Source organism: Ornithodoros turicata, chromosome 3 (genome assembly GCF_037126465.1).
Source record: "Ornithodoros turicata isolate Travis chromosome 3, ASM3712646v1, whole genome shotgun sequence".
Classification (NCBI taxonomy): Eukaryota; Metazoa; Arthropoda; class Arachnida; order Ixodida; family Argasidae; genus Ornithodoros; species Ornithodoros turicata.
In genome coordinates this window covers 95,510,866-95,536,499 of record NC_088203.1, presented here as the reverse complement: position 1 = coordinate 95,536,499, position 25,634 = coordinate 95,510,866, and the positions used below count along the sequence as shown (strand labels likewise).

The 25,634-nt window shown below is 44.7% G+C and overlaps 3 protein-coding genes across 5 annotated transcripts in view; 2 read left to right on the top strand and 1 right to left on the bottom strand.

Annotated features, from left to right (window-relative positions):
* LOC135388872 (4-hydroxy-2-oxoglutarate aldolase, mitochondrial-like) overlaps positions 1-20,313 on the top strand; it is an 86,437-nt gene extending 66,124 nt beyond the window's left edge. For 2 of the 3 annotated variants that reach the window (XM_064618725.1, XM_064618724.1), the window contains 2 exons: positions 12,094-12,796; positions 19,777-20,313. In XM_064618725.1, the coding sequence (XP_064474795.1) occupies positions 12,275-12,796; positions 19,777-20,223 (969 nt within the window). In that variant the 5' untranslated portion in view covers positions 12,094-12,274 and the 3' untranslated portion in view covers positions 20,224-20,313. Of the gene's footprint in view, positions 1-11,600; positions 11,704-12,093; positions 12,797-19,776 lie in introns of those variants that run through there. The other variant, XM_064618726.1, reaches the window with a different exon arrangement.
* On the top strand, positions 148-10,681 carry LOC135388871 (uncharacterized). Its single transcript, XM_064618721.1, has 6 exons — positions 148-464; positions 2,743-2,862; positions 4,430-4,532; positions 5,699-5,859; positions 8,239-8,305; positions 8,945-10,681. The coding sequence occupies exons 1-6, from the start codon at positions 339-341 to the stop codon at positions 9,466-9,468; spliced, it is 1,101 nt and encodes a 366-aa protein (XP_064474791.1). The 5' UTR covers positions 148-338; the 3' UTR covers positions 9,469-10,681.
* Positions 20,309-25,030, bottom strand: LOC135388870 (uncharacterized). The gene is made up of 2 exons (XM_064618720.1): positions 24,742-25,030; positions 20,309-23,182 (listed from the first exon to the last, which is right to left on the bottom strand). The coding sequence occupies exon 2, from the start codon at positions 23,155-23,157 to the stop codon at positions 21,268-21,270; it is 1,890 nt and encodes a 629-aa protein (XP_064474790.1). The 5' UTR covers positions 23,158-23,182; positions 24,742-25,030; the 3' UTR covers positions 20,309-21,267.
* Between the last annotated feature and the right edge of the window lie 604 nt (positions 25,031-25,634).

The window sequence follows — 25,634 nt, the reverse complement described above, 5'->3', positions numbered from 1 at the left end:
TCGTGAATAAAGCGATGAAAAGTGAAAGAAATTTCGTGGTTTGCGAGGTACGTGTCTGCAAGCGCATGTTTCAACCAAAAGCCCTACGTTTTCGTCTGCATTTTTCTGACGTGACGTCACGTGTGACGCGTTTCCGTTTCCTGTTTGTTGTCGCAGACGGCGCGGGGGAGGTTCTGGGCCGTCCCTGCTAGGCGAGCGGGCCGAGCAGGTCGCGGAGGGGTGGTTGCGGTTTTTCCGGAGAAGTGGGGGGAAAGAGATAAACAAGGTCGGTCAGGCATGGTGCCGCCGTATCGATAGACTGATCGAAGACTGAATTATCGGCGTCCCTGTGCCGCATAATGTTCATTGGTGGCGGAATGTCGTCTCCCAAAGTGAACAAGAAACATGGGAAACGTCACCATCATCACAGAAGGCATCATCACCACTGCACGCATGCAGTACTTGCATCGTTGGAAGCATCACAGGTAACTATATTCCTCTAGAATCAAGGAGTATTCCTCTAAACTGTGCCTGCTTTCTTTAAAATGCACGTTACATCCTCCTGTTGCAAGGCGCGTGTGACATTGGATGGGGTGACGAAATGTTTGTGTATTTTTAGAGTGGTTGGCAGGGTTGCTGTGGTGCCAACTGATTCCGCGTCTGATTCAGATAACTGGTAAAATGAAAGGCATACCCGTTGTTCCAAAGATAACGGGCTATATGTGGTCGCGCTTGCGTCAGAAGCTGGTGCACTTTTATCTCGGATGTTACGCCTGCTACATGGCTAAGTAACGATCACGAATATTTCGTGTGTTTTTAACATGCACGTGCTATGACGCAGGTATGATAAAATGACAGTGACGCTCAGTACTTTACGTGACGTGAATGCATGCACTGAGAATGTGCTGCAAAATGCACGGTTTGAAATCATCCGCGAAGAAATGCTTGCTTGCAACTGTTCGTAACCGAGAGTAATCATTGCTAGAAGAAAGCTGATTGTAACGAGTACTTCTCAGGAGTGTGTAAATGTGTTTAAACTAGGTCCGAATTTATGAGATGCTCCCTACTGTAGCAGATCAATATCACACGAATGCACGGAGGGATACCCAAGCTCTTCCCATGTTTCTATGGAGATATGCTCGCGGCATTTTGTGTTGGATACACAAGTGAGCAATGCATTCTCGTAATGACTCATTAGGGACACTCTAACGATGCTGAAAGTTCATTGTCAGTCAATATAAAAGCCGCAAATTGTAACGATGTTGAAACGCTTCGTCTAGATGGTTCCGACTTTATTCACTTTCATTTCCTCTTTCACGAGAACACTTACACTTCGAGAGCGTTCCTCCTATCAAGTGGCTATGTTTATCTAAGCCCAAGTATTTGCTCGACAGTTCCTTGTGTTACATCTACATCGAGTTTTTGTTCCGGGAAGGCAGGCACACGTTCCGTATAGCTTTGTGAGCAAACAAAATCAAATCATATTTATCGAAGGTAGTGTCTTGGCATCCATTTGATAGTTTCACACTTTGGAATATCTTTCGTACATACGTTAATAGACATCATTTCCCCCCAGTCTTTCGTGAATTGCACGTATTAACTGAATACAGCGTTTCGTACGCTGATACCATGTGCTTCTCGAGAAAGATGTTCGAGCAGATATCATAAAAAAAAAAAAAATCAAAGAGGAAGGTAGAAGAAAAGTACACGCTGTTCTACTCTTGTGGTATCCCGCCTAAAAAAAAAATCTGGCTGGAAATTGAATGCCATTTCCAGCGAATTTGATTACACATTCATTAATGGCATGACACGAAAATGTCATTCGCTCTGATACTAATTGCGGGCTGGCGAAAACAGAGGCGCAGTAAAAAAAAAAAAAAAAGTTACCAGCCGTCAGTTATCAGATAGGTGTTTATTTACTTTCGACATTAAAATGCGGGACTGCACACATTTTTCAAAGGACTATCCTCGTTCCCAGTCATCTTCAATGACTGAGTTTCGTGTTGGTCATACCACGATCCGTGGTCACGCTTATTTGGTCAACATGCTTTGAATCTCTATATCATCACGAGCTGTTATGGCTGAAAATTGCGCTTCCACACTGTTTCTAATTTCGTTTTTTTAAAAATACAAAACAAAAGAAATAAACTGAATACTCTACAGTATGATGCGGTCCCAATACTTTGGGTTGTCACTGCCATAATGCCGTCATTGCCGGCACGAACGAATGATACTTATAGTGTGTCATGGTGTATGTAGTTGCTTGAAATGACATTCAATCTTCCGTTTGGAAATCTGGAATCTGAAATCTGGAAATCTTCCGGAATGAAAGATAGCGTCACGTTGACACCAACACAAAAGGAACGGGAATCATCGGTTGCGCCGCTCGTGTTTTATGATCGATAGAAAAAAAAGGCAATTTAGGCCTTTTCCTCTCCCTCTCATTCTCAGGAAGGCCGACAATGCAGAGCGACCTCGCATTGGTCTCCGCAAATGATTTTGAGTTTGAGGGGTCCAATCCGTGGCCTCTCCGCGTTGTCGCGCTTCTTGAGAAGGAGATGGAGAAGGACACTGTAAATTGCGGTTTCCTTCGCTCATAAATCATGAAGGACGCAACGGATAACTTCCATTTCTTTTGTGTTGGTGTCAAGGTAACGCAATCTTTCATTCCGCGGGTAGACGAATTACAAAGGTGAACGCCCTTTCCTGAACAGGTGCACGCGTGACGCTCGTCTGCTCACATATTTTGCCTGTGTTCTACAGAACCACATTTTGGAACGGGTGAAGAATGACAAGGTGATAGTAACCGGTCCAGAAGAAGATCGTCGAAGGCGCACCATCATTGTGGAGAGGAGGAAAGGATCTTTCGGGTTCACACTTCAAGTGAGTCACACTCTGAAGGCCTGTTCCGACATATAGCTGCGCGCTAATATAGAGCTACAAAACAGCACGCAAAAACAGCGCTCACTGTTATCGGACGGTTCACACTTGCAAAGCGGCGCAAGTGCTATAATTTAGTGGAAGTTATCTTTTCCGGTCTCTCCCAGCATGACGCCTCCAGAGTTCGACAGCGACGGAAAAATTCGATCAACTGACTGAACACCTTATCAAGGACAATCAGAAAAATTATCAGGCATTTGGGATGACACACTCGCCAGTTCCAATGCGGTCGCCATGCCGTGAAATGCGGAAGCAAAACAGCTCCACTGAAGGGCCTTCTCATTGGCCAACACGAATGTAGTGCTAATATTAGCGCTGAAAAAGTTGACTGAAGGCCTGTTCCGACATATAGCTGCGCGCTAATATAGCGCTACAAAACAGCACGCAAAAACAGCGCTCACTGTTATCGGACGGTTCACACTTGCAAAGCGGCGCAAGCGCTATAATTTAGTGGAAGTTATCATTTCCGGTCTCTCCCAGCATGACGCCTCCAGAGAGACAGCGACGGAAAAATTCGATCAACTGACTGAACACCTCATCAAGAAGGACAATCAGAAAAATTATCAGACATTTGGGATGACACACTCGCCGGCTCCAATGCGGTCGCCATGCCGTGAAATGCGGAAGCAAAACAGCTCCACGACTTTCGCGACGTCACCACTGAAGGGCCTCCTCATTGGTCAACACGAATGTAGTGCTAATATTAGCGCTGAAAAAGTTGACTGAAGGCCTGTTCCGACATATAGCGATTTGATATATAGCGCTACAAAATAGGGCGATATTTTCCTCCTCGTAGTGCTCGATAACGCTAAAAATTAGTGCTTGCCGGAGTTGAGCTTCAGTCAACTTTTTCAGCGCTAATATTAGCACTACATTCGTGTTGGCCAATGAGGAGGCCCTTCAGTGGTGACGTCGCGAAAGTCGTGGAGCTGTTTTGCTTCCGCATTTCACGGCATGGCGACCGCATTGGAGCCGGCGAGTGTGTCATCCCAAATGTCTGATAATTTTTCTGATTGTCCTTCTTGATAAGGTGTTCAGTCAGTTGATCGAATTTTTCCGTCGCTGTCGAACTCTGGAGGCGTCATGCTGGGAGAGACCGGAAATGATAACTTCCACTAAATTATAGCGCTTGCGCCGCTTTGCAAGTGTGAACCGTCCGATAACAGTGAGCGCTGTTTTTGCGTGCTGTTTTGTAGCGCTATATTAGCGCGCAGCTATATGTCGGAACAGGCCTTAAAGCTCAACTCCGGCAAGCACTAATTTTTAGCGTTATCGAGCACTACGAGGAGGAAAATATCGCCCTGTTTTGTAGCGCTATATATCAAATCGCTATATGTCGGAACAGGCCTTGAAGCTCAACTCCGGCAAGCACTATTTTTTAGCGTTTCCGAGCACTACGAGGAGGAAAATATCGCCCTATTTTGTAGCGCTATATATCAAATCGCTATATGTCGGAACAGGCCTTGAGGCTCTGTCGCTCATCTAATCCCGTATTGTTTCTGTCCACCAGACATACGGCATTCATCATAGACGGGATGGGGAAATCGAACTCATCACGTACGTTGATTACGTTGAGTACGATGGGCCCGCTTTTCGAGCAGGGATGCGGCCAGGTGAGTGCATCCTTTGGGAACCGCAGAGTTGTTTTCCGCAATATTTTTCTTCTCTGTCGGACGATAGCGATATTTACCCAAGCAGCACAATGTACTGAAAGTCGAGTGCAATAGGGGTGGACGGTATGTGTCTTATCAATGTTCTTTAGCTTCATGAGTCTGTTCAAGGCCTTCCACATACCCGTCCACCCCTATTGCACTCGACTTTCAGTACATTGTGCTGCTTGGGTAGTAGATCGGAAGATGTTCACGATAACTGTTCCGAAGACATGATAAGCTTTATTCTTTCTGAGTGGCTGACTTTGCTGATATTTCGTTTGAGAGCTTCTCTTATCGTACAGTCTTCGTAAAGTGCTTAAAAATTCCCTAGTTTTCGTCATGGCTTCAAAGATTTATCTATTGCGCTGCAGTCATGAAAGTCTTCGTACTTCCTCCCCACTTTATTTTTTTTATTATTTCGTTCAGCGATTAACGTTGTGACTTCGTTAATTATCTATTTATCCGTGATTAATAGTTGTTTTGAAAAGTTACAGTGACGCACAAAGAGCAATAGACAGTTTGTGACGACGTCGAAGCGAGTACTCTTCAAAGGACAGAGCTTTACTTCCATTGTTACACTAGCAGTTCGTATCTTCTACGCAGTACATAACTAAAAAAAAAAAAAGATTAACACGCCATTGGTTACCTGAAACTACAGTAAAAGGACGCAACGATTCAGTCAGAGTTCCCGTTCTCCTTTGAGTTGTCTGTACCGACCGGGACTGCCTGGGTACTGTAAAAGTACTCATGGGTAATTAAGTTACTACAGAAAATTAACCAAGTTACAGCTAGGCTGCAAAAATAGTAACTGAGTTACAGTTATTCTTTTTTTAAATGTAACTAAAGTCACTAAGTTACTTTAACGTGGTAGCTGTAGCTGTAACTCAGTTACTATTTTTGCTGCCAAACTGTAACTTAGTTAATTTTTTGTCGTAACTTAATTACCCATGGCTGCACGAATAACTTAGTTACATTTTGCAGTTACTTTAATCAAAATCAATGACTAGTTACAGTTAGAAGTTACTTTTCTAGAAAACTAACTTATAGTTATAGTTACAAGTTACTTGTAACTTAGTTAGTACCCAAGACTGATTAAAAGGAACTGACGGGCCGTGTTTGTGAAACAGGGGACGTGATCCTTTCCATCAACGGACACGACATGGAACGGGTGGATCACAAGACGTTGGTACGCTTCATTCAAGGCTGTGAGAGCACAATGAGGATGGTAGTCTTGTTTGAGGACTGTGTTCACAAGGTGGAGCTCCACATCAAATACTTGCGCCTCCAGGTCAGTCGACATCTTCTGAAGGAAACTTCCTTTGCGTAGCAACGGATGGTTGTTTGTGCTCTCAGCAACCCCGGTTGAAAGATACGGTAACCCCGTTGACCCTCAGTGAACGTAGTAAATGTCGTGTTTCAAGCATTGTCTTCCGCCGTTATAGCAGCCAGTAGAGACTAGCTGCGGGGAGCCAGAGGTTGTGGGTGATCGAGAGAGTTCTCCCCATTGGAGAAGTTCGCGAGGTTTTGGAATTTTTTTTATTAATACAAATAATTAAATTCATCCAAGAAATTAACGAAATTACTTAAATTAATAAAAAATTATTGGACACATTTATAGGTCAATTAAAAAAGTGTTATTGATTGCTAAGCTAAAATGGCTAATTTCTGCTTCAATCAATTCCATTAATTTTGATTTTGGCCTCGCACCAAACCGTAAGGTCACAAATGTCTCGTCACTTTAAGTGTCAGGAACACGTAAGTTATGCGTCATAAACGTGAGACTATCATAAACCTGAGACCGCGATGATGATTCTTCTCCCACCTTTGCTTGTATGAGTTTGTATCAAGCGCGATCTTGTTTCTAACTCTGGAGCGATGCAGAAAGACTATGGCAGCGTTCACACGGGGCAACTTTTTGCAGCAACTATGAGCAACTTTGGAGTTGCTGTCAGCCGGCAACCTCCAGCAACTCGAGTTGCTCCGAGTTGCTGCGAATCGCTCCCGGACCGAAAACTTGAGAAGTTGCTCGTGCATCGGCCAATCAGAGAGGGAAGCATTGCCACGTGATTCCCGATGGCGTTGTGGATTTCGTTCGTGGGCTCATAGGTTCAAATCCTGGAGGTGCAGCTAAAAAATAACTTTTTCTTTTTTTACGAACTTCACGGAAACATATCAGTTGCCACTTCTGGACGGCAATAATAATCTATTGGAGTAATAAAACTGACTGAAATTTGATAAACAGCAGCTAAAGAAAAGATTCCACCAGTTCGATTCGAACCCACATTGTCCGGTCGCCATAAGGTTGCTTGTGGGTGCAGCTACAGAGTTGCTGCGTGTGAACGCGGACTCGAAATTGCTCAAAAGATGTTGGTTTGAGTTGCTGGGAAAAGTTGCCCCGTGTGAACGCCGACTATGCTGTTCAAGTTAACTTTGTTTTCAATAGTACCAACATGTTTTTTTCCTCTTTTTTTCCTCTTTTTTTTTGGAAAATAGATAACGGAAACAATGGAGGCTGGCAGTGCGACAACAGCGAGCGCACGGCTGTCGCGTCTCCACAGCAGGAGCATTCTATGGATTGTATTGAAGCCGGAAAGCGCCGTACATAAATAAATAACTAACTAAACAAACATAAAACGAGAACAAGCCGAATTGCGCGCGCAACGCAGTTCAGCTTCCACGTGCCTCTATCGCGTGCCAAGGTCGCTTGTGCGAGAGCAGAAAATAAACACCAACAGCATGCTCTGTGTCAGGCTGTGTAAGCTGCCCTTGAATCACTGGGTCGCGCGCGTAACTCCTGGTTGCCGTGTTCTCCGTGTTGGCGCAACGTTTAGGCATCTTCCACCTTAGCGTTCGTTCACCCGGAATCAACGACTTTTACGATTCCAAATTTTCGCCGTCGTTCATCCGCAAGCGGGCGTTCGACAGCGGAAACGGCACTTTAGGATTTATGACGTTGGTCGGCAGGCGGGATACGCGGCCTGCCTGAGTATCCCCGCGTTGTCGTTTTTCATTTTTGGGTGACAGGCAGGTCTTGCACTCGCTCACCCAGGAAAAAATAAATATTTGGCTACTTTCCAATGTAGGACATGTGCATTGGTTCGTATTTTTGTATTTTTGACACACCTGTGGTGAACCAGAGTTGAACTCGACACGAATATCCCCATGGGCAGAAGTGATGCGTGGAAAAAGGGAGGATCCTCAGTAGAAGCACTGAATGCTGCCATGTCCCTTGCCTTCGACTATTTCTCACACTGTAAATATTGTGCAAATACCTTCCTTTCGTTTTTCACAAAACATGAGAACAGAAGCGAGAGAAAATTAATGCTTGGCACGTTTGAGATGGGCTACTCGAATACTCATAATCTAGGGCAGTAGCGTCACATTGAAGTTTTTTTTGAATATGTCGGAGGCTGTGATACAAAATTCTAACCACATTACGCATTTGTAGTAGTCTTCCTGTTTCACTGTTCGAACCGCGTTGAAGGTCGCATGTCCCCTTCCCCCCTCCCTTTATGAATGTATTATAAACTCACTGGTGTTAATATACAGGCGTCCCTCGATGCCATGAATGCAACTGTCACATTAATATAGTATGGTTACATTAAATCTGGTTGTTTGCATCTCCCTTGCACTGATTGCTGTAACTTGTTTCCTTTCCTTTCTTTAGAGGTTGCTTCAGGAGAAGGCACAGGAACTACAGAGTCTGTGTGAAAAAGAACGACAGCTTTTAAAAAGTAGGTCATTCCTCGCTTCTGTGCTCGCACTGATTCTTTTTCGCGCAATAGGGAACGGAACCATCGCGTGCACAATAGTATACTGTTTATTTGCACTTTATTTATCAGAGCAGAGCCGTCGTGAGGTGAGGTTGCGCCAGGGGAAGGGCAAATCTGAAGTGCCCCCCTCCCTCACTGCCGTCAGAAGCCTTGTAAACGAAGAAAAGAAAATGCCCATTTACACTGCCGAGACCCTAAATTCAAATTCTCTTCATTCCTACTTTATACTGTCCAACCAACCTGCCATCACTTGCCGTTCGGCGCCCTCTCTGGCGAGGGCGCCTGGGGCGGCTGCCCCTCTCGCACCCCCTCACTACGGCTGTGTATCGGAGTGTGTACACTGGATTTTGACTCAGTCCCGAGGAGCCCTTCTTTCTGTCAGTGTAGAAATGAGTCATAACTACGACCAACAAGGTGTTGTAAACGTCTCAGCGAGTTAATTCTGTTGAAAAAAATTGGAACCCAAGAAAGGGACACAGGAGGGACGACACGACAGTACCATGACATGTACCATGTACCAGCCAGTAGACAGTATCATGACATGTACCAGCTGGCCTGCACCTTTGCCCCTTTTGCAAATTCTCTCGCTTTGCTTTGCAGCGTGCAGGATACGTTCTGGGAAAGAGCACGATGAAACCAACCCCGAGAGTGCATTAATGTGGGCTGAGGACGAAGCCACTCTCGCAGCACTCACCTCTTCCCCGTGGAACCGACACAGCTTTAAGATCTGCTCTCTACGCTCGGACCGCAGCTTCAACCAGTTGGCGGATGCTGTCGCCGAGTCCCCGCCGCCGACGCAGAAACAGTTTGCGACACTTCCCAAAAGTGCACCATCTGCCAAGAAAGCCAGCACTTCTCGGAGCCTTCCAGGGAGCTCGGTACCGACTCCGCGAGGGTCCTGGGATGGACTGGAGTCGAGGTGCAGTACGGGGTTTTCGGGGAGCACCGGACTGTCGGAGAGCACCGACTTTTCCGAGACGGGCAGTCTCGGAGCAAGAAGTGTGGGCTCGCAGCCAAGGAGATCGGACTGTGAGACGCCACCTTCTCCGGCTGGTGTAAATTGGTCGGAAGACAAGGCAGAACACAGTGGCGAACAGAGGAAAGAGGAAGTCACAAGGTTGTGAAATTGCGGGTGGTCACCACTGTGTTTGGGTGCGACATACGTGCTTTTGTGTTGTATGTAGGTAGTTAGTGTAACAATCACACGAGAATCAAATACACACGAGAAACATGGGACAGCTTCAAATGCTACCTTGGAAGTCATGGTGTTCTGAACTCTCAGTGAGTCAAGTAGAATGACAAATTATTTTTAGATGAAACTTTTTGGAAATAATGCGAGGGAACCTGCTTTAGCCAGTAAAAGTTAGTGTTTCTGAAGAATTGCACTGCACAAAGATTAGGAATGTTTGTGTATTGTTTTAAAAATAGTCAGGATTTTGCAGCACATTTTTTTTTTGCAGTTTAAGGTAAACTGTTCATAGCTCAATGTGTTACAAACATCTGTGAGTGGTAGAGCTCCAGTACCCAAGACAAAATTTCAGGGACGAGAATGAAGGAACAACAAATACGTAGCATATGCAGAACACACACAATGTAATCAAAAGTTCCCGAACCCAACTAGTCAGTTTCGGGTGGGACTGAAAGTCTTGCGTTCCTATGTTTGATCCAGTTATATGTTTGTACATGTGTGTTTGCCAACCTGTGATTCACAGATTTGATTTTTACCTTTGGATCGCATGCCTGTGTTGCCGCATGTGACTGGGTGGCTATTTTTACGTCAAAGAGGTTATTTACCCAGGAAGAGTTTGTATTTACACTGTTGATTCTGTGTTATTGTTTCGTAGTACCTTCTACTTTGCAAGCTTTTGCATAGGTATGGTGCTTTACTTGGTACTATGGTACGTTATGAGGTTTGAAGCGAAAATCTTACAAATGTGCTCACAATTTCTTTTTGTTCATTCTCTGTGATGATTTATTTGGTTGATTTTTCACTTTTATGATGATTAAATGCTAATTCTGGTCATCTTCAGTGTCACAACAAATTATTTTTCGTTACTGTAGGTTTACATGTCCAATAACTAGGTAGTCAAATTCAAAGTGATCATGCGTGAAGACTACGTGTTCTAGGCATCCTGTAATGGCTGTCATCGCAACTCTGTGCTGTCTGCTTCACAAATATTGTCCTCTATTTCAGTAGCTAAACACATGCAGCTCTCACAGATGTATTTTCCCTGATTGACGAACAACTGTCTTTCTTCTACTGTTGCCAATGTGGTCATTCCACCATATTTGGATTTTGACCTTTTTTTTGTCAATAAAATATATAATAAAAACTTTGATGTGCCTCGCATTTGAGGGTGTGGCCCTCCATCTTTCCCAGTTTCCATCCACCAAGCGGAAGAGAAGGTTCGGTCCTGAGAGAATGGCGTAAACGCCTTGCAAGCTGGTAGACAAACTCCATGATGATAAAACTCTTCTTGCCCCAACCCTCTGGGCAAGACGAGACATCGCTTGGGGCAAGATGTGAGACTCTCCGTGGGAATGAGCTATATAAGTTTTTCTTTTTTTGCAGTCTAAGTAGACAAAGTAAAGCTCGTAGGCCCCTACGCAACTCCCTTGAGCCCACCAGCACCCACATGATGTGCAATAAAGCCACACAGTCAAATAATGCACCGCCAGTCTGATGTGTCGCTGGTCGCTCGCGTTTGCGTGCGCTTCTGCTTTCCTTGGAATATACTAGGAAACAGGAACATTTTGATGGAAAATCCTAGGCAATATGCAAAAAAGAAATATCTGAGGAACAAGCATGAAACCACCTAATAGTTGACGTATCAGTTTCTAAATTAGATTAAAGTTAAATTGCATTCAATTTAAGTTACATTAAATTGTCGCGTCTTGCCGCGTGCATATCATCGGATGCATTATTTTTTCTGTTCAACACTGGATAACCAAGAGTGCCCATATTTTGCATATATCTAAGTGAATGAATAAAGGTAGAGGATGTGGACGTACATTGACAGAATGAGCCTGCGAACCACATTGACAGAATGAGCCTGCGAAACGCTGCTGACAAGAAAAGAAGAAAAAAAAGAGAGAGAAGAAAAAAACGCGCCTTTTTGCGGGTCTTCACATTCCAGACAGAAGTAAGCGATTTTTTTCTCTTCAGCGCAAACACCAATACGGACAATTCTCACATGCGTTAAAGAGGACATGCAGAGCCACCTACGAGTAAAGTTTCAAGCGCATGGAGCAACGCGTCTCTGAGACAGGCGGCGTCGAACAAAGAATGTCGCGTCTTGCCACGTGTCTTATCTTGCCCCATTTTACCCTACATACTTATTCAGTGGTGTGACATTCAGGCAAGTTCTAATGGCCATTGATTTTGGGATGATTCGTTGTCTTTAAACAAACGAAACATACAGGGCAATAAACTGAGCCTTGAAATATATTTTCAAATTTTACAGCTATATCGAAAAACGTTTCGCGTTGTTTCTCTCAAGGCATTTGTTTTCATTGAATTGAATGAATTGATGATTGACATGAATTGTTCAATGAATTCAATTTAATTGCTTCTATAAAGGAAACAAAAAAAAAAAGAAAGAAAAAGAAATCTTCTACAGGGCACCGCAGGTGTATTTTCACAGTCGTGCATTATTTAAAGAGACTCCGATTTTTCTTTGACCGACTCTGCATCCAGAACTTTGTCGCTTCTGCAAACCTAACCTTGTTTTCTCCCCTTTTTTTTTCAGACGACTACCAACTGGTTTCGAACACAGCCGCACCACAGCAGGCTAGCTCCGCTATCTTTAGATAATCCAAGATAGAAGGCCAGATGCCCCTATGACGTCCTCTCTGTCACACGAAACCGTTATCTAAGGGCGAGCAGAACTCAACCCGTCGACGCATACATCAATCACGTCTGCAGCAGCCATGCTTCACTCACAGAGACTTGTGTCCCGAACCGCTTCGATTATAAGAGTTCGTCGGTCTTCGAGCAAGGTACCACCAAACTTAACGGGCGTCTTTCCTCCTATTACTACACCGTTCAAGAGCAGCGGTGACGTCTGCTATAAATCTCTGGAAGAGAATCTTCAGCTATGGTCCAGCGTTCCATTTCGAGGCTACGTTGTTCACGGTTCAACAGGAGAATGTGCACTTCTCAACAGACAGGAGAGACTGGATATTTTGAAGGCAGTGAAACGTGCGGTGACTGATGACAAAGAGATCATTGTGGGTGTAGGGTTAGAGTCGACGAGGGACACGGTAGAGTTGGCTAAAGAGTCGGCGGCGCTAGGCGCGGATGCGGTGCTGGTGGTGACACCCTGGTTCTACAAGGGCCGCATGACTCCGGCTGCACTGGAAGCTCACTATGCGACTGTGGCGGATCAAAGTCCAGTACCGGTGGTGTTGTACAGTGTCCCATCTAATACGGGAGTGGAACTCCCTGCTGAGGTAGATTGCATTTCATAGATTCGACTTTTCTTTTTTAAGAAAAAAAGAAAGTAGTCGGAGCTCTTTGGCTGCATGTATAGCATATGTTTGTAAGTGCTCAAGCGTCGTCATACCAGTGGTGGACAGCTGTTTCGGCCTTATTGGGCCATCGCACTGCTAACGACGGCCCAATAATGCCGAAACAGCTGTCCAGTACTGGCATGACGACGTTTGAGCACTTACAAACACGACGAAATGTATTTAGTGATGCGAAACTATCGATAGTTGAATGACAATCGATAGTAAAAAACCATCGATAGTACTATGGATAGTCGACCATCGGGAACTATGGGGGAGCAGATAAAAATAGAAAACTCGATCACTCCTACAAGCCTTACAATAAAACTCTGAGCAGCTTTCCCTCCGACGCTGACCTTGAGCTTCTCATGCCGCTGAAACCACCGCAAGGTCACGTGATACTCTGCACTGGATCGACTGTCGGTTGCAGTCTCATGAGTGCGTGCGTACGATATTATGCTGAGCGTCTTCTTTCGCTGCTTGCAATGCATCGTTCATACATTACAGCTAAACGGAAAGAACTTCTGTCGCACGTGATTCTGTTTTCGTTGTCATTGTGCCAGTGCGAAGACGAAGACAGGAACGAAAGCGTCGATAATGACAACCATATCTAGCTCTCGATTGTAAAGAAAAACGGAAGACCAGTATCGATAGTCAATTTATCGATAGTTTTGCATCACTATTTGTATTGCCTGCTAAGAGTAACATGGTTTAGGGTCATCAACTGATGATCAAGGGTCATCAAGGCACGTCATCTCTGTTGTGTGCCATGTGCTGTCGGCAAACCCCTGGGCGCCGTGCTACGTAGAACTGACATAAAAATATAATAGCAATATTAAACGCCCACCTGCTGAACGTCTGCATACAGCGCAGACACAGAACAACGAGTTATTTGAGTCCACGTGACCACATAAGCATTATGTCACGTCTTCTCGTGTATACCCTGTGCCATGGGAAGATTCTGTCCGCCTGCCGCAGAATATTCCTTCTTCCGCTGTGTCGTCTGCTCCGCACCGCTTTGGGCGCCCTCTTTCGCATGGGCGTTCCCTGGATTTTTTCCAAGGGGGGTGGCCAAACTACTCCCAAGGGGGGCAAAATACTTTTAGAAGCGAATAACTGTAGCTGCAATTTGACCACGTTTTGTCTGTAACTTCTGCTCCAGGTACCGGTACTTTTTTGCCGTGCATTGAACGAGTTCTATATTTCTGCCACCAATATTGTCTCTCTTCAAAGGCCGAGTATTTTGTACTGCATTCTATGCGCAAGGTTTCAACGTTCATTCTTAACATAACTAGGGTTTCTGGTTTTCGGCATTCATTTTGCTGAAAATGAGGTGGGAGGTGGGGGATTATCGTGATCTATCGTGGTTTCGAAAAAGCGGATTTATACGTCAGTAATATTTTGAAATCAAAACAAATGCCTGAATTCGGATGTTTATACTCCCTTACCGAAACAGGCTGGAATCTGTCTTAATAAGATAGCAACAGGACGCAGACAAATAAAACATCATAATTTATAGACACCGCAAAGTCTACTACATGGAGAAACACCTAGAACCTGTTGTGGAACATACGCGTATACATCACCATACTTTCGTCTGTCATGGCGACATGCTCTTTCGTGTTGACAACACGGAGTTTTGAAAATGAGCGCTCAATTCGCTCTCGAAACTGGCATGGCCAAGAACGCTAAAGGCACATTTCGACACCAACGGACAATGTTGAAACTTACCACCCTTGCCTTGGTGCCTTGATTGCCATGGTCTCTTCAACTCGTCCAACCGTTGCAAAGGGCTAACCAGCCTTCTCTGAAGACGCAAACAATGAATCAGATCTTTCACCCAAAGACGACTGCAGCAATCATGCTTCCAGAACGGGAATTGGATTCCCCCCCACACACACACTCTCAGAGCAGAAAAGGATTCCTGCCACTTTCGAGCAATACCGATAGACTCCCTATGGAGTCCGCAACGTAAAGGCATTTACGGATATTTTCGGAATCTACCGATTTTCCCAAAAACCATACGGGTGACGTTTTTCAGAATATGCCGAAAACCAGAAACCCTAAACATAACGCAGACAATGTCTCAACTGAACGCGCGTAGAAATGCGGGGTAGTTGGTAACCGTACATATAATGATACACGGAACGCAGCCAGGGACACGGACGAGGAAGTGCACAAACGAACAGCAGTTCGTTTGTGCACTTCCTCGTCCATGTCCCTGGCTGCGTTCCGTGTATCATTATGTAATGTCTCAACTGTTCATGTGGACACTCATCTCATCTAGGCTTTGAGCCGTGAGCCTAGATCTGTTTTTATAAATTTAATTCATGATGGTCAACATCCACCACTCTAATGTCATTTTTAGAGCGCGTATGAATAAGCACCAAAAACTCCCAAAATATGCGTGCAACTATGCACTGAAAATCTTCGAAATATGCAGTATAAATCCTCAATATGTGTAATGTTTTTTTTAAAATTGTAATTGGTAAAAAGGCAATGCAAATGCCTATTTAAAAAAGCATGTTGGATAAGAGGGTAAAATAAAGCCACCTTCGTTCTGCAGCACACAACAAAGAATACTTGCGCCACAGGTATAAATCATGGAGCTGAAGGCTTTGCGTTCGTGATTGATAAAATAGCGTAAACGCAGGAAGCTAGTGGACGAAACCCATGACGAAACAAGCCTGAGCATGGAAAACGCGAACATACACGTATGTTCGTGTTCGTTTGCGTTCGGCACTGCATCATGCGGATTAAAATGCGAACGCCACCCGCCTTCGAGACGGTGATGTGGCGAAGGTGAAGTACAGCGCATCAGCCATGCACGCAGTGGAACGGGGGGCAGCTAGGGGTACGGGCTGAACACCGCACCTCACCCCACCGAAACCTGGAAAATATTCGATTCCGACCAGAATTTTCGAGGAAGACGACTCAACACCGTCTAGCAAAACAAACGGCAACAAACCAGCAAAACCATCCATGGAAAAAGAAGAAGTAAGCTCCCGCACCTGAAAATGTTGCAAAATATGCACTTTTCGTGCATTTTCATGCGAAATATGCCAGAACGTACAAAACATGCATTTATATGCACCAAAGAACCCTTCTGATCGGCCCCAAACCAAGACCAAAAGTGTTTTTTCACCGTCCAGATACGAAACCATGTCGAGAGAAGAAGAAAAAAAGAAAAGAAAAAAAAAACATGCATTTGCATAAAAGCCCGAGCTGTATAGTCATGTATGTGTAGTGCGACAGACCTATAATTTAATTTAAGTTAAGTTATTTCCGGGCTATGTTTAGATATTCTCTTTTCCAAGTGTGAGTTTCGTTGTTCGCATGAACAGTTTCGTCGTATATTTAGTTGTCTGAATATTATACCTCTAGTACGAAAAAAAGCATCGTTTTAGATTACTTCGTGGTCGAAGCGCTGTGATGTGTGGTCACTTGAAGCGCACGTAGCATGGAGTAACCCTGGAGTAACTGAAATTGCATTTCGTGGCTAACTAGAACTCACTTACAGTTTCGCTTAGTAGCTTTTCCTAGCCTATAATAAGTCAATTACATTCAGAGCCATGTAGCCGCAATTGTAAGCCATCGCTTTATTATTTATTTATTTATTACTAATAATACATGTTCGTGCGGAACCTCATATAGAGAAGCCCAAGAGATGTGCTTTTTCTTGTAATCTTTTGTTCCTTTTCTTTCTTTTTTAAGGAACAGAAAGTCGGCCTACGCCTGACCATATAACCTTTCCTCCCTTTCTTTATTCAATAAACATAAGAACCCCCCTCTCTCAAGAAATGGTGCTAAGACGGACCGGATAATTGTCAGTCTGAAGGTGTCCGCCCATTTCATCGAACGCAGTTTCATCGACGCCGTTTTATAGCAGTTTTAAAAATATAGGAACGCCGTTTCGTCGAACGCTATTTCATCGAATGCTGCTTCACTCAACATGACTGCGAAACAGGGAGGGGCACTGTTTAAGTACATTGTATTTCGAATATTATTTAAAATATAAATACATGTATTTATATCTTGCATTTAAATACAGTCTAGAAAAATGTATTTCTTTATGTATTTAAACACTGGTTTTGGGTATTTATTTGCTTAAATACATGTCAATGCAAAAAATCCCCACATATTGCACACATTTCCAACATTCACAGCTACACGTTTCTGCCGTGACTGAGGTCTTGTTCGCTGGAGGTTATTCACCTCGCACTATAGTATACTTTTAGAAGTTTCTTTCGGGCAGACGTGGATGCTACGCTTGTGCCATCAATCAGATGGCATCAACACTTATTACTACTTACTTATACTTACCGATTTACTTACTTATTTCTACCGATACCGCATTCAGTAGCATATATGAGTCTTTGGCTCTGAAACCTCAGAAATACTCCAGGACCAATGTGTAGATGTTACAGGACTTTCTGGACATACGTATTATTCTTCAACTCTTGTGGTGAGACTATTTTTCTTTTTTTTTTTCATAAACCAACATTTTCTGATTAAACAGGAGCTGCATGGACAATAAAGTTATCTAATTAAATCATTTAATCTTTAAAACAAATGTTGAAGGAACGCTGTTACTTCGTTATTACAGTTATTCAGTCTGTTTTGATCTTAATTATTTGTTCATTTAATGTATTTATGAACATACTATTTAGGGTATTTAAATACTGTATTTATATTTCGTATTTAAATACTGCACTTGCGAAGTATTTATGCCAAGTATTTAAATATATACTGAAGCAAAATATTTTGTATTTATATTTAAATACAGCAAAAATGTATTTATGCCCACCCCTAATGCGAATCAAACCCGAGCACCATTTCGCTTTTGTCGTTCATTGCAATGTGGCTTGTACAAGACATGCAGATACGTTTCATGTTACTTAGTAAGGAGAAAATGCTCGTATTTACGCACGATAACTTTTATATTTGACAGAGAGAGACTTTGATATTCTTGGTAACATAACCCAGTGGTGCCTAGAATTTGGTAGATGATAATGAGATCTGATCAAAATATCTATTGCCATACCACGAAAAATATACGGGTATATTGATAATAAACTGGAGTCTACTGTGCATAAGCTATTGAAGAATGTTTATTATTATAAATACTTGTTTGCCATTATTAGAAACGATCTAGAATTGGATAGCCATATTATACACATGTGTTCTAAAGCTACTCGACGTCGACGGTTTGGCAAATTGGTCTCCGAAAATTTTAGCTTCCGGGTACTGCTAAGAAAACCGTCACCGACCTATGAACCGGGAAAGCAACTGATATCTACAGGGTTAGTCTAGCAAACGTTACACATTTCGATCGCATCGTAAAAATAGAAGATTGGATTTAGCCAACCCCAAACTTCGCAGACTGGTAGCCATTTGTCCCCGGTCGGAATTTTTTTGCGGGCGCTATGGTCCTCTAGAAGAAAAATTAAAAATCAAGCAAAATCTCAGTCTGTGCATTTTCTATGGGGCGAGTTTTTGCTTGATTTTTAATGTTCTTTCTACGCGACCATGGTTCATACAAAAAATTACAGTAAAACTTGAGGTAAATGGCTATCAGTCTTCAAAGTTTGGGGCAGGCTAAACCCTGTCTTCTATTTTGACGATGCGATCGAAATGTGTAACGTTTGCTAGGCTAACCCTGTAGGTTGATGGTTCATTGAAGCTATTACCTGTGAGATTAGAAAATGAAAGGGAAGGTTCCTGTACGTCATAAATATTGCTAAAAAGGATTGCATTCGCCAGCATACGCCAGCAACAAAACCAGACTAACAATAAAATTTCTTATATTTCATGAATGTTATGATACGCGTATGTCCTTATATCACGTACATGTATTGGTGCGTAGTACATACAAAGCCATAGATATGTCCTTATAGATTTCAAGCATTTTATTGCAATGAAAATACAGGGTGTTCAAAATTAAGCTTTCACGAGCGCTACGCAAACACAGCGATGACAGGAAACCGTATGATAACTTTACGCTACTTGTGTAAGAAACAGGCGCTGCTAATTATGTAGCACTTGTTTCTTACTCAATGAACAGAAATATAGCACCAGTTTTGTTTTTGTTCGCCTATTTATCAAGTGCTAGTGAAAGCTTAATTTTGAACACCCTGTATGATTGCCGTAAATATACCCATCGGAAAGGTAACCATTTTCAGTGGTTGCAGAAAAATGTATGCTTGTCAAGGTGGGGCTGTACGTTGCTAGTGGAGTGATCTCATTCGGCTTCAGCGCTTCGACAGCGAGCAGTTGTCAGCACCCCTCCAAAAACACTACAGTCGAATCAGGTCCACGCTCTTCACATGTCTGTCTTTCTTTCATTTCGTTGCACGGTCTCCCTGTCGGGCTCATAGCATTTGCGTTAACATAACATTATTGTCATAATCTCTGCAGATGGGCCAATTCGAATGCATCTGTAACAAATAAAGTGTTTCGGACGAATTCAAAAACGATTCGATGAAACGGCGTTCGATGAAATGTCCCGGAACCTAATCGGCGAGCTCTTTCATCAATACTACCAACACCCGGAACCTAATCAGAACGCTTTTTCCTGTTAATGCATGAACATTATTATCAGTCACCATTCAGCAATAGACACAAGTCGGTCATTGGCCGGGACAGTTTACAAGCGCATTATAATCCCTGTAAAGAATGAAGGCACGATCGTCATTAGTGACCTGGGTAGACCATCATTATACCGATTACGGCTTTTACGGCTTACATTCAAAGCACGCGCCATGTCATTACACTGGCATATTATTGGCCTTTCGTTCATCGTACTGTGCATGTAATTTTAGAGGTTGACCGCAGTCTTGGGACTCTTGACCTTCGCATGCAACACGCACAAGTGGAACCAGTCCCTTTACCCTTCTATGAACCTCACGACCTTTCCTCTGCAGGTAGTTGTACGTCTTGCGGCTCACCCTAACATCGTGGGGTTCAAGGACAGCGGAGGAGACGTCTCCAAGTTGGCCCTCATCGCTCATGGTACATCCGACACGGGCTTCAAGATCCTAGCAGGATCTGCGGGCTTCCTCTTGCCGGCCATGGAAGTCGGTGCGGCGGGCGGCGTATGCGCCCTCGCGAACGTCCTCGGAGGTCCTCTGTGCGACCTGTACGACCTTCACGTTCGAGGCAAACGCGATGAGGCAAGAGTTTTACAACAAAGGCTAGTGTTACCTAACATAGGGGTGACGAAACAGTTTGGCATCGCTGGAGTCAAAGCAGCCATGGAATGGTTCGGTTTTAAAGGCGGTCCGGTAAGAAGGCCGCTATTGGAACTCGATGAACAAGAAAGGCGACAGCTGATGAATACGTTCGTTGGTAATGGGTTTTTACCGAAGTAGGAAAGACGTGTATATTTGTGAGGGTAGTAGTAGAGTTGCCTGAATGAGAAGAAAACAAGCGACACTTAGGAATATACTTGTTGAGAGTCACTGAGTACATTCTTTGTTGTTGTGCAAAAAAAAGTTTACTTTTGCAAGCATATGACAAGTGCAGTTGAGGGTAACGAAATGTTTGACAGCCTTTTGACATTTCTACGTTCCCCGCTTGGAATCGGCGCACACATAACAAAAACGAGACAATACGACAGAAAATTGTTCGAAAATGAAACGTCAGCATGAAGAACGCAAGTTCACATCAGTTCTCATTGCGCGTCATTGCGCAATGCGTTTTGTTGGCAACCCAACCAGCATTGGGGAGCCTTACCGATGCACTTAAGTCGGGGAGAGGAAGTTACACAGAAATGACGTATTTGCGACGAGTGCGTGTCTATTAATATCTGACCCACTGACAGCTGTCGTAGCTCTCAAAATAGTCTTATTATCGTCACCGCTATAGTGCGATGACAATGCCGTGTTTGGGAATACCACAGACATTTCCTACAGCAGCCTAAGGCGTTTGCATACCGTAGGTGTCTGTGAAGGTCAATCGTTCCTGTAATCCCAAACGCAGCACCTTCAGCGGACGAATGGTGATCTTATGCTTTCTCTCTTGGGATCTACAACAACCACCATGGTGTTATATGGAAGCCCTCGACGAATGTCACACCTTTCCATCTCATCTTTAACACGAGATGTGAATATAAACTGCTTTTCTTTTTTTTTTTTTTGCTGGTCTTCAGTCAGTGCACCTTACGTTCGTCGTCATACACTCTAATGCTCTAATGACACAGCAGCTCGTTTGTCTGCGCATGATTTTGTTCACAGGTCACTGTTCTTGTCCTTCATTTCATATAATAAAGTTCGATCGTCCTCTTCGCTGGATTTCTACGTGAGATGCACATAAATATGATAAATAAATAGATGGGTATTTCTTTGAAGGGGTACATTTAGCGTCACGATACACGTGACGATTCGGATGTCACTCATGGAGCACTTGTCTGCACGTTATCCCATAGACAACACTCCGCTGGATCCCGTGGTCGCACTCGACGCACCCAGCCGTGACAGGCTTTTCTTTGACTGGCACAGCTTACGGAAATGTCTGTAGTCCTTGAAGCCAAAGAAGAGGAACACACCTTGCAGTCCGACTAGGAGGATCACAAACACATCAACGATGACATGGCTAAGGAAGGCTCCGACAAACGCGATAACCCACGTCAATCCCATGATGAACGCGAGCTTCACAAAGAGGAGCAGATAGGACACTCGCTTTCCAGTACGACACTCGAAAGAGGCAATGGACTTGGCTTTGTCTCTCACATGCCTAACGGTGCTCACGTACAGGCCTACGTTTACGCAAATCGAGCAGACGACAGGTACCAAGAAGAAGGTGAGCAGCGCCCAGGGAGTCCCAATCCAGCAGTTGAACGCGGTTTCTCCGTAGTGGGGCGCAATGTCTGATCCTGGAACCGCTGTGTCGACTGCCAGAGCCAGGAGGACGACGATCAAAGGGCTTCCCCATGCTATGATGCTGCATGCCATGAATGACTTTACGCGATGAGTCATACTTGAAAGGCTCCGCCATATATCGAATGAGAGGACACTAGTCCAGCAGAGGGTCGAGAGGAACCCGTAGTGCAAAGTCATCGCTGAGATCTTGCAAGCCATCGGAGGGATTGGGAAAGAGTTCACGAGGAGGAACAGCAGCTGACTTACGAACAAAGTTCCGGACAAACACAATATGCAAACGGAGGAGAATGAACGAGCATCTTCGTTGATGACGAAGGCGATTCCTTTGAGGAAGAGACAGACTAGTGACAAGCTGATGCAGATGATTGTGAAACCGACTTGGATACTGTCAGAGTAAACGTTGCTTGTGTCCGTGGAGTTCGTGCTGTTTGCGTCGCTAACCTCGGGGTGTGTTTTGTGGTAATAGCCTACCGATCTAATGTAGCACACTCCGTTGTGCTCAGCGAGGCATGACTTCCTACTGACGACTGGTCGGAGTATAGCTGCGAGGTTCGGGCCCATACCGTGCCCCTTCTGGAATACAGCGGAGAAGCTGGTCACGTTCTTCGTTTCAGCACAAGTCAAGTTAGACATTTCAATGCCGTTACACAGAGCACAGTACACATTCCGGTACACAACAGAGCCTTTGTCTTCCTCGGAAGTAATCGGGGCGAAGTATTTCTGACACTTCCGCGCCACATGTGGATCGGTATCGTTGGGACACGTGTCGTACAGGGCATAGAAGGAGCACGGTCTTAGATGAATGTGCGGCTGATCCGTAGCCCACTTTGGCAGTTTATCCAGCGTAGGAACTTTTCTAGGACTGTCAGAGGCGTTCCAGAATACAGCGTCTGTACTGAGATCATCGTTGCACAACGCGCAAAATCCATTGGCATACGTTACGTCCCTGTCACTCGTTACCGGGATGCGGTAAAACGCATCCTGGTAATCTTCCGGAGTCTCACAGCCACTTCGCGCAGTGGGCTCCGTCCAGCCGTTGGCACACTTACTAACCATGTATATCTGCTTCTTAAGCGTTGGCTCGATGAAGACCAAGTTGCACGATGCAGCCGGTGGAAGGGGATCATCCGTGTACGGAACTTCCCAGCAGCAGTCTCTGTTGTAGACACAGTTTGTAGCGCAAGAGCAAGTCTGCATATATGTTTGTCGGGTCGTATTGACAACTTCTGGTGGATCGCAGGTGAACAGGGTGTCGGCACAACTGTTGAGTTCTCGTGGGCAGTGCAGGAGATGATGAAAGGCACGAGGTATCTCAGGGAAGTCTTGCGGTCGCATCCTCCAGGGTAACTCGCTAGGGCAGCGGGCGTTGCCCCGGACGGCAGCCACGGACGCGATCACCAGTGTGAGGAACCGCGTTATCAGCATCCTGCTTGCTTCCTCAGGCAGCTAGCTGGAATTATGGAAGAAATAGGTCGGAACTGTTACGTATATGGGATACAGTCAGGTCGGGAGCTATGCCCTGCATGTTAAGTGAACGGGCGACGTGTGTTATAGTGCTATGTAAATGAAGGCGCGACGGCAAACAGTTCCGCGACATGGATGGAAGCGAGACGTATGTTTTCGTCGGCGGAAATGTACTGGTGCGTGGAACGAGAAAGAAATCATTAGGAGTTGTTTGAAGTAGCGTTGATGTATGGCGGCAATTTATTCGTATCTAACGTACGTGCGCGTTTTTTAAAATGCAACAGCAAGGTCGCATATAATTAAATGAATGCCTCCGTGCGTTCCCGTTCCTGCCAAGTGTCGTCTAGTTGTATATGGCGCTTCATTGTCCTTTACGTCAAGGCCGCACATTACTTTAAGGTAAGGCATGAAAATGCGTCATGGTTCCTACAGCGGAGCGGACGAGCCGGCAACTCCGCATCACTTGTCATACGTGAAAGAAAATGAGTGGGCTCCGACCGCTCGCCGCCTTTAGCTATACTGCCCAGCCTCTAGTAAGGCTCAAGTCTAATAGACGATGGGCTAGTGGTTACGTAAAAGTTACGTAAAAGTGCGGTTCAATAGTACAGTATGCTAGAACTGTTACCTGTCACCGGGCCATCGTCGGGGAGTAATGTTGTATACGCATATTTAAATATTTACCGGTGCCTTAGAAAAACTTGGTGTGTTCGAATCGTAACCACCGGCTGTGCTGTCTGAGGTTTTCCCTGGGTTTTCCTAAGTCTTTCGAGACGAATGTTGGCACAGTTCCCCCTGAAGTCGGCCCAGGACGCATACTAACCCCCCTGTCCCCCACTCCTTCCTGCTGTCCTCTCTCCATCTGTCCACATCTGTACACCGCTCATTGCCACAGCTGCTTCGCGGCGCTAACATTGAATCAAAGAAGAAAAAAAAGTATTTGACAGAGGCCGTGTAAGCTTTGTCGACATTATACCTTTCGTGACAATAATGGTTAGTAAGTACTCATACTTCAAAGTTAGGTGCCAACGGACCGAGGAGAGAGGAACTTGCCAGGACCCCAACCATCTGTCCAAATTTTCTACGCTCAGTTCCAAACTGACGCTTTGTTCAGCAAGGACAAAACATGTTTTTGTTACACAGAACACACTACCGAAATTTTACTGTCATGCCCACTTTCTATCCAGGAACGCACAGCGATACGGAATGTTGGCTGACACACACATCTGTGCCTAATCTTTCTGTCTCGTGCGTCTCGATGACCTCCCTTGTCAGCTGACGACAGGAGGCTGCAAGACTTTCATATCCTCAAACGCATCTTTATCTGCGGAAGATGATATCTAGAAGTGGACGACCTTTTGGCAGCTGCGTGTGCTTTCAGTGTGACGTCAGTGCGCGTGGTTGATGTTACTCAATATGCGCCCTTGCTAACTACGACAACTTGAGACGGACACTTGCTGAAGCGAAGGGTACCACACAAATCAAACTTTGCCGGTGCCTAAAAATCTCTATAGCCCTCAAAAGGTACGAAAGAATACATATACGTACATCATTCCGAAGTAAGAATATTTCCCTTTCTCCCGTGCCTCTTGCACCGACAGGGAAGTGAGTAGGAACATAAGACGAAGAACAGCTGACCCTTCACTGCCAGAGCACAAGTGCTAATAGAAAGAGTCATCCAGGATGACACATAGTCTTTCTATTTGGCCTAGCGAGGATGTGAGACCCCCCGCCCCTCCTCCTCTCTTGCACGTGGTCACGTAACGTGGATCCAGCTGCCAGCATTGGCCGCGAGGCCAACAGTGACCCATGCCGCGAATGTCGTCGTGCAACAGCAGGCAGCCATCTCGAAGCCCTCCCACCCGTACACGTAACGTCCGGGTTACATCACCCAACCCGGCCTTCGAGGAAATCGGGCGGACGTTACAAGCAGACGCTGCTGCCTTTAGGCATGTTCTCGCTTGTTTTTGCAAGTGGTTGGGATCTGTCTGTTTCAGAGAAAAGTATAAACGCCTTTACGATGCGTACTTTAACTTTCTCTTTTGAAGAAGCTCTCTGCGCTGGTAGGTGTTTCTTCGAGATATACAGGCTGATTTTTTAAAATTCGTTAAAGAATTTTTATTAAAAAAAACTGCCGAAGCCAAATAGATGTCGTTTTAGCAGGTGGGTTATACGGCCAGGCGAAACGTCCTGTAGAACAACGTATGCATCTACTGCACGACTAATAAGCTAAAATTCATTAATTAAGTTATTATAATTAGATGTATTCTGGGAAATGCGATGTAGCAGAACTTGAGCCAGTCCCCAAGCAGCACCCCGATGTAATGATCATTACTCAAATCCATCGTCGTTGTTAAACACCCTGAGAAGCGAACGTACTTGGAGATATAAATTGCCAAATTTCGATCGCTATGCAAACGAGTCGAAACCAGAACTACGCA

Excerpts from the sequence above, each read along its gene's own strand:
- LOC135388870 (XM_064618720.1), bottom strand. The coding sequence starts at position 23,157 with ATGCTGATAACGCGGTTCCTCACACTGGTGATCGCGTCCGTGGCTGCC.
- LOC135388871 (XM_064618721.1), top strand. The coding sequence starts at position 339 with ATGTTCATTGGTGGCGGAATGTCGTCTCCCAAAGTGAACAAGAAACAT. Across the intron at positions 4,533-5,698 it reads TCGAGCAGGGATGCGGCCAG|GGGACGTGATCCTTTCCATC; the intron begins GTGAGTGCATCC and ends TTTGTGAAACAG. Across the intron at positions 5,860-8,238 it reads TCAAATACTTGCGCCTCCAG|AGGTTGCTTCAGGAGAAGGC; the intron begins GTCAGTCGACAT and ends TCCTTTCTTTAG.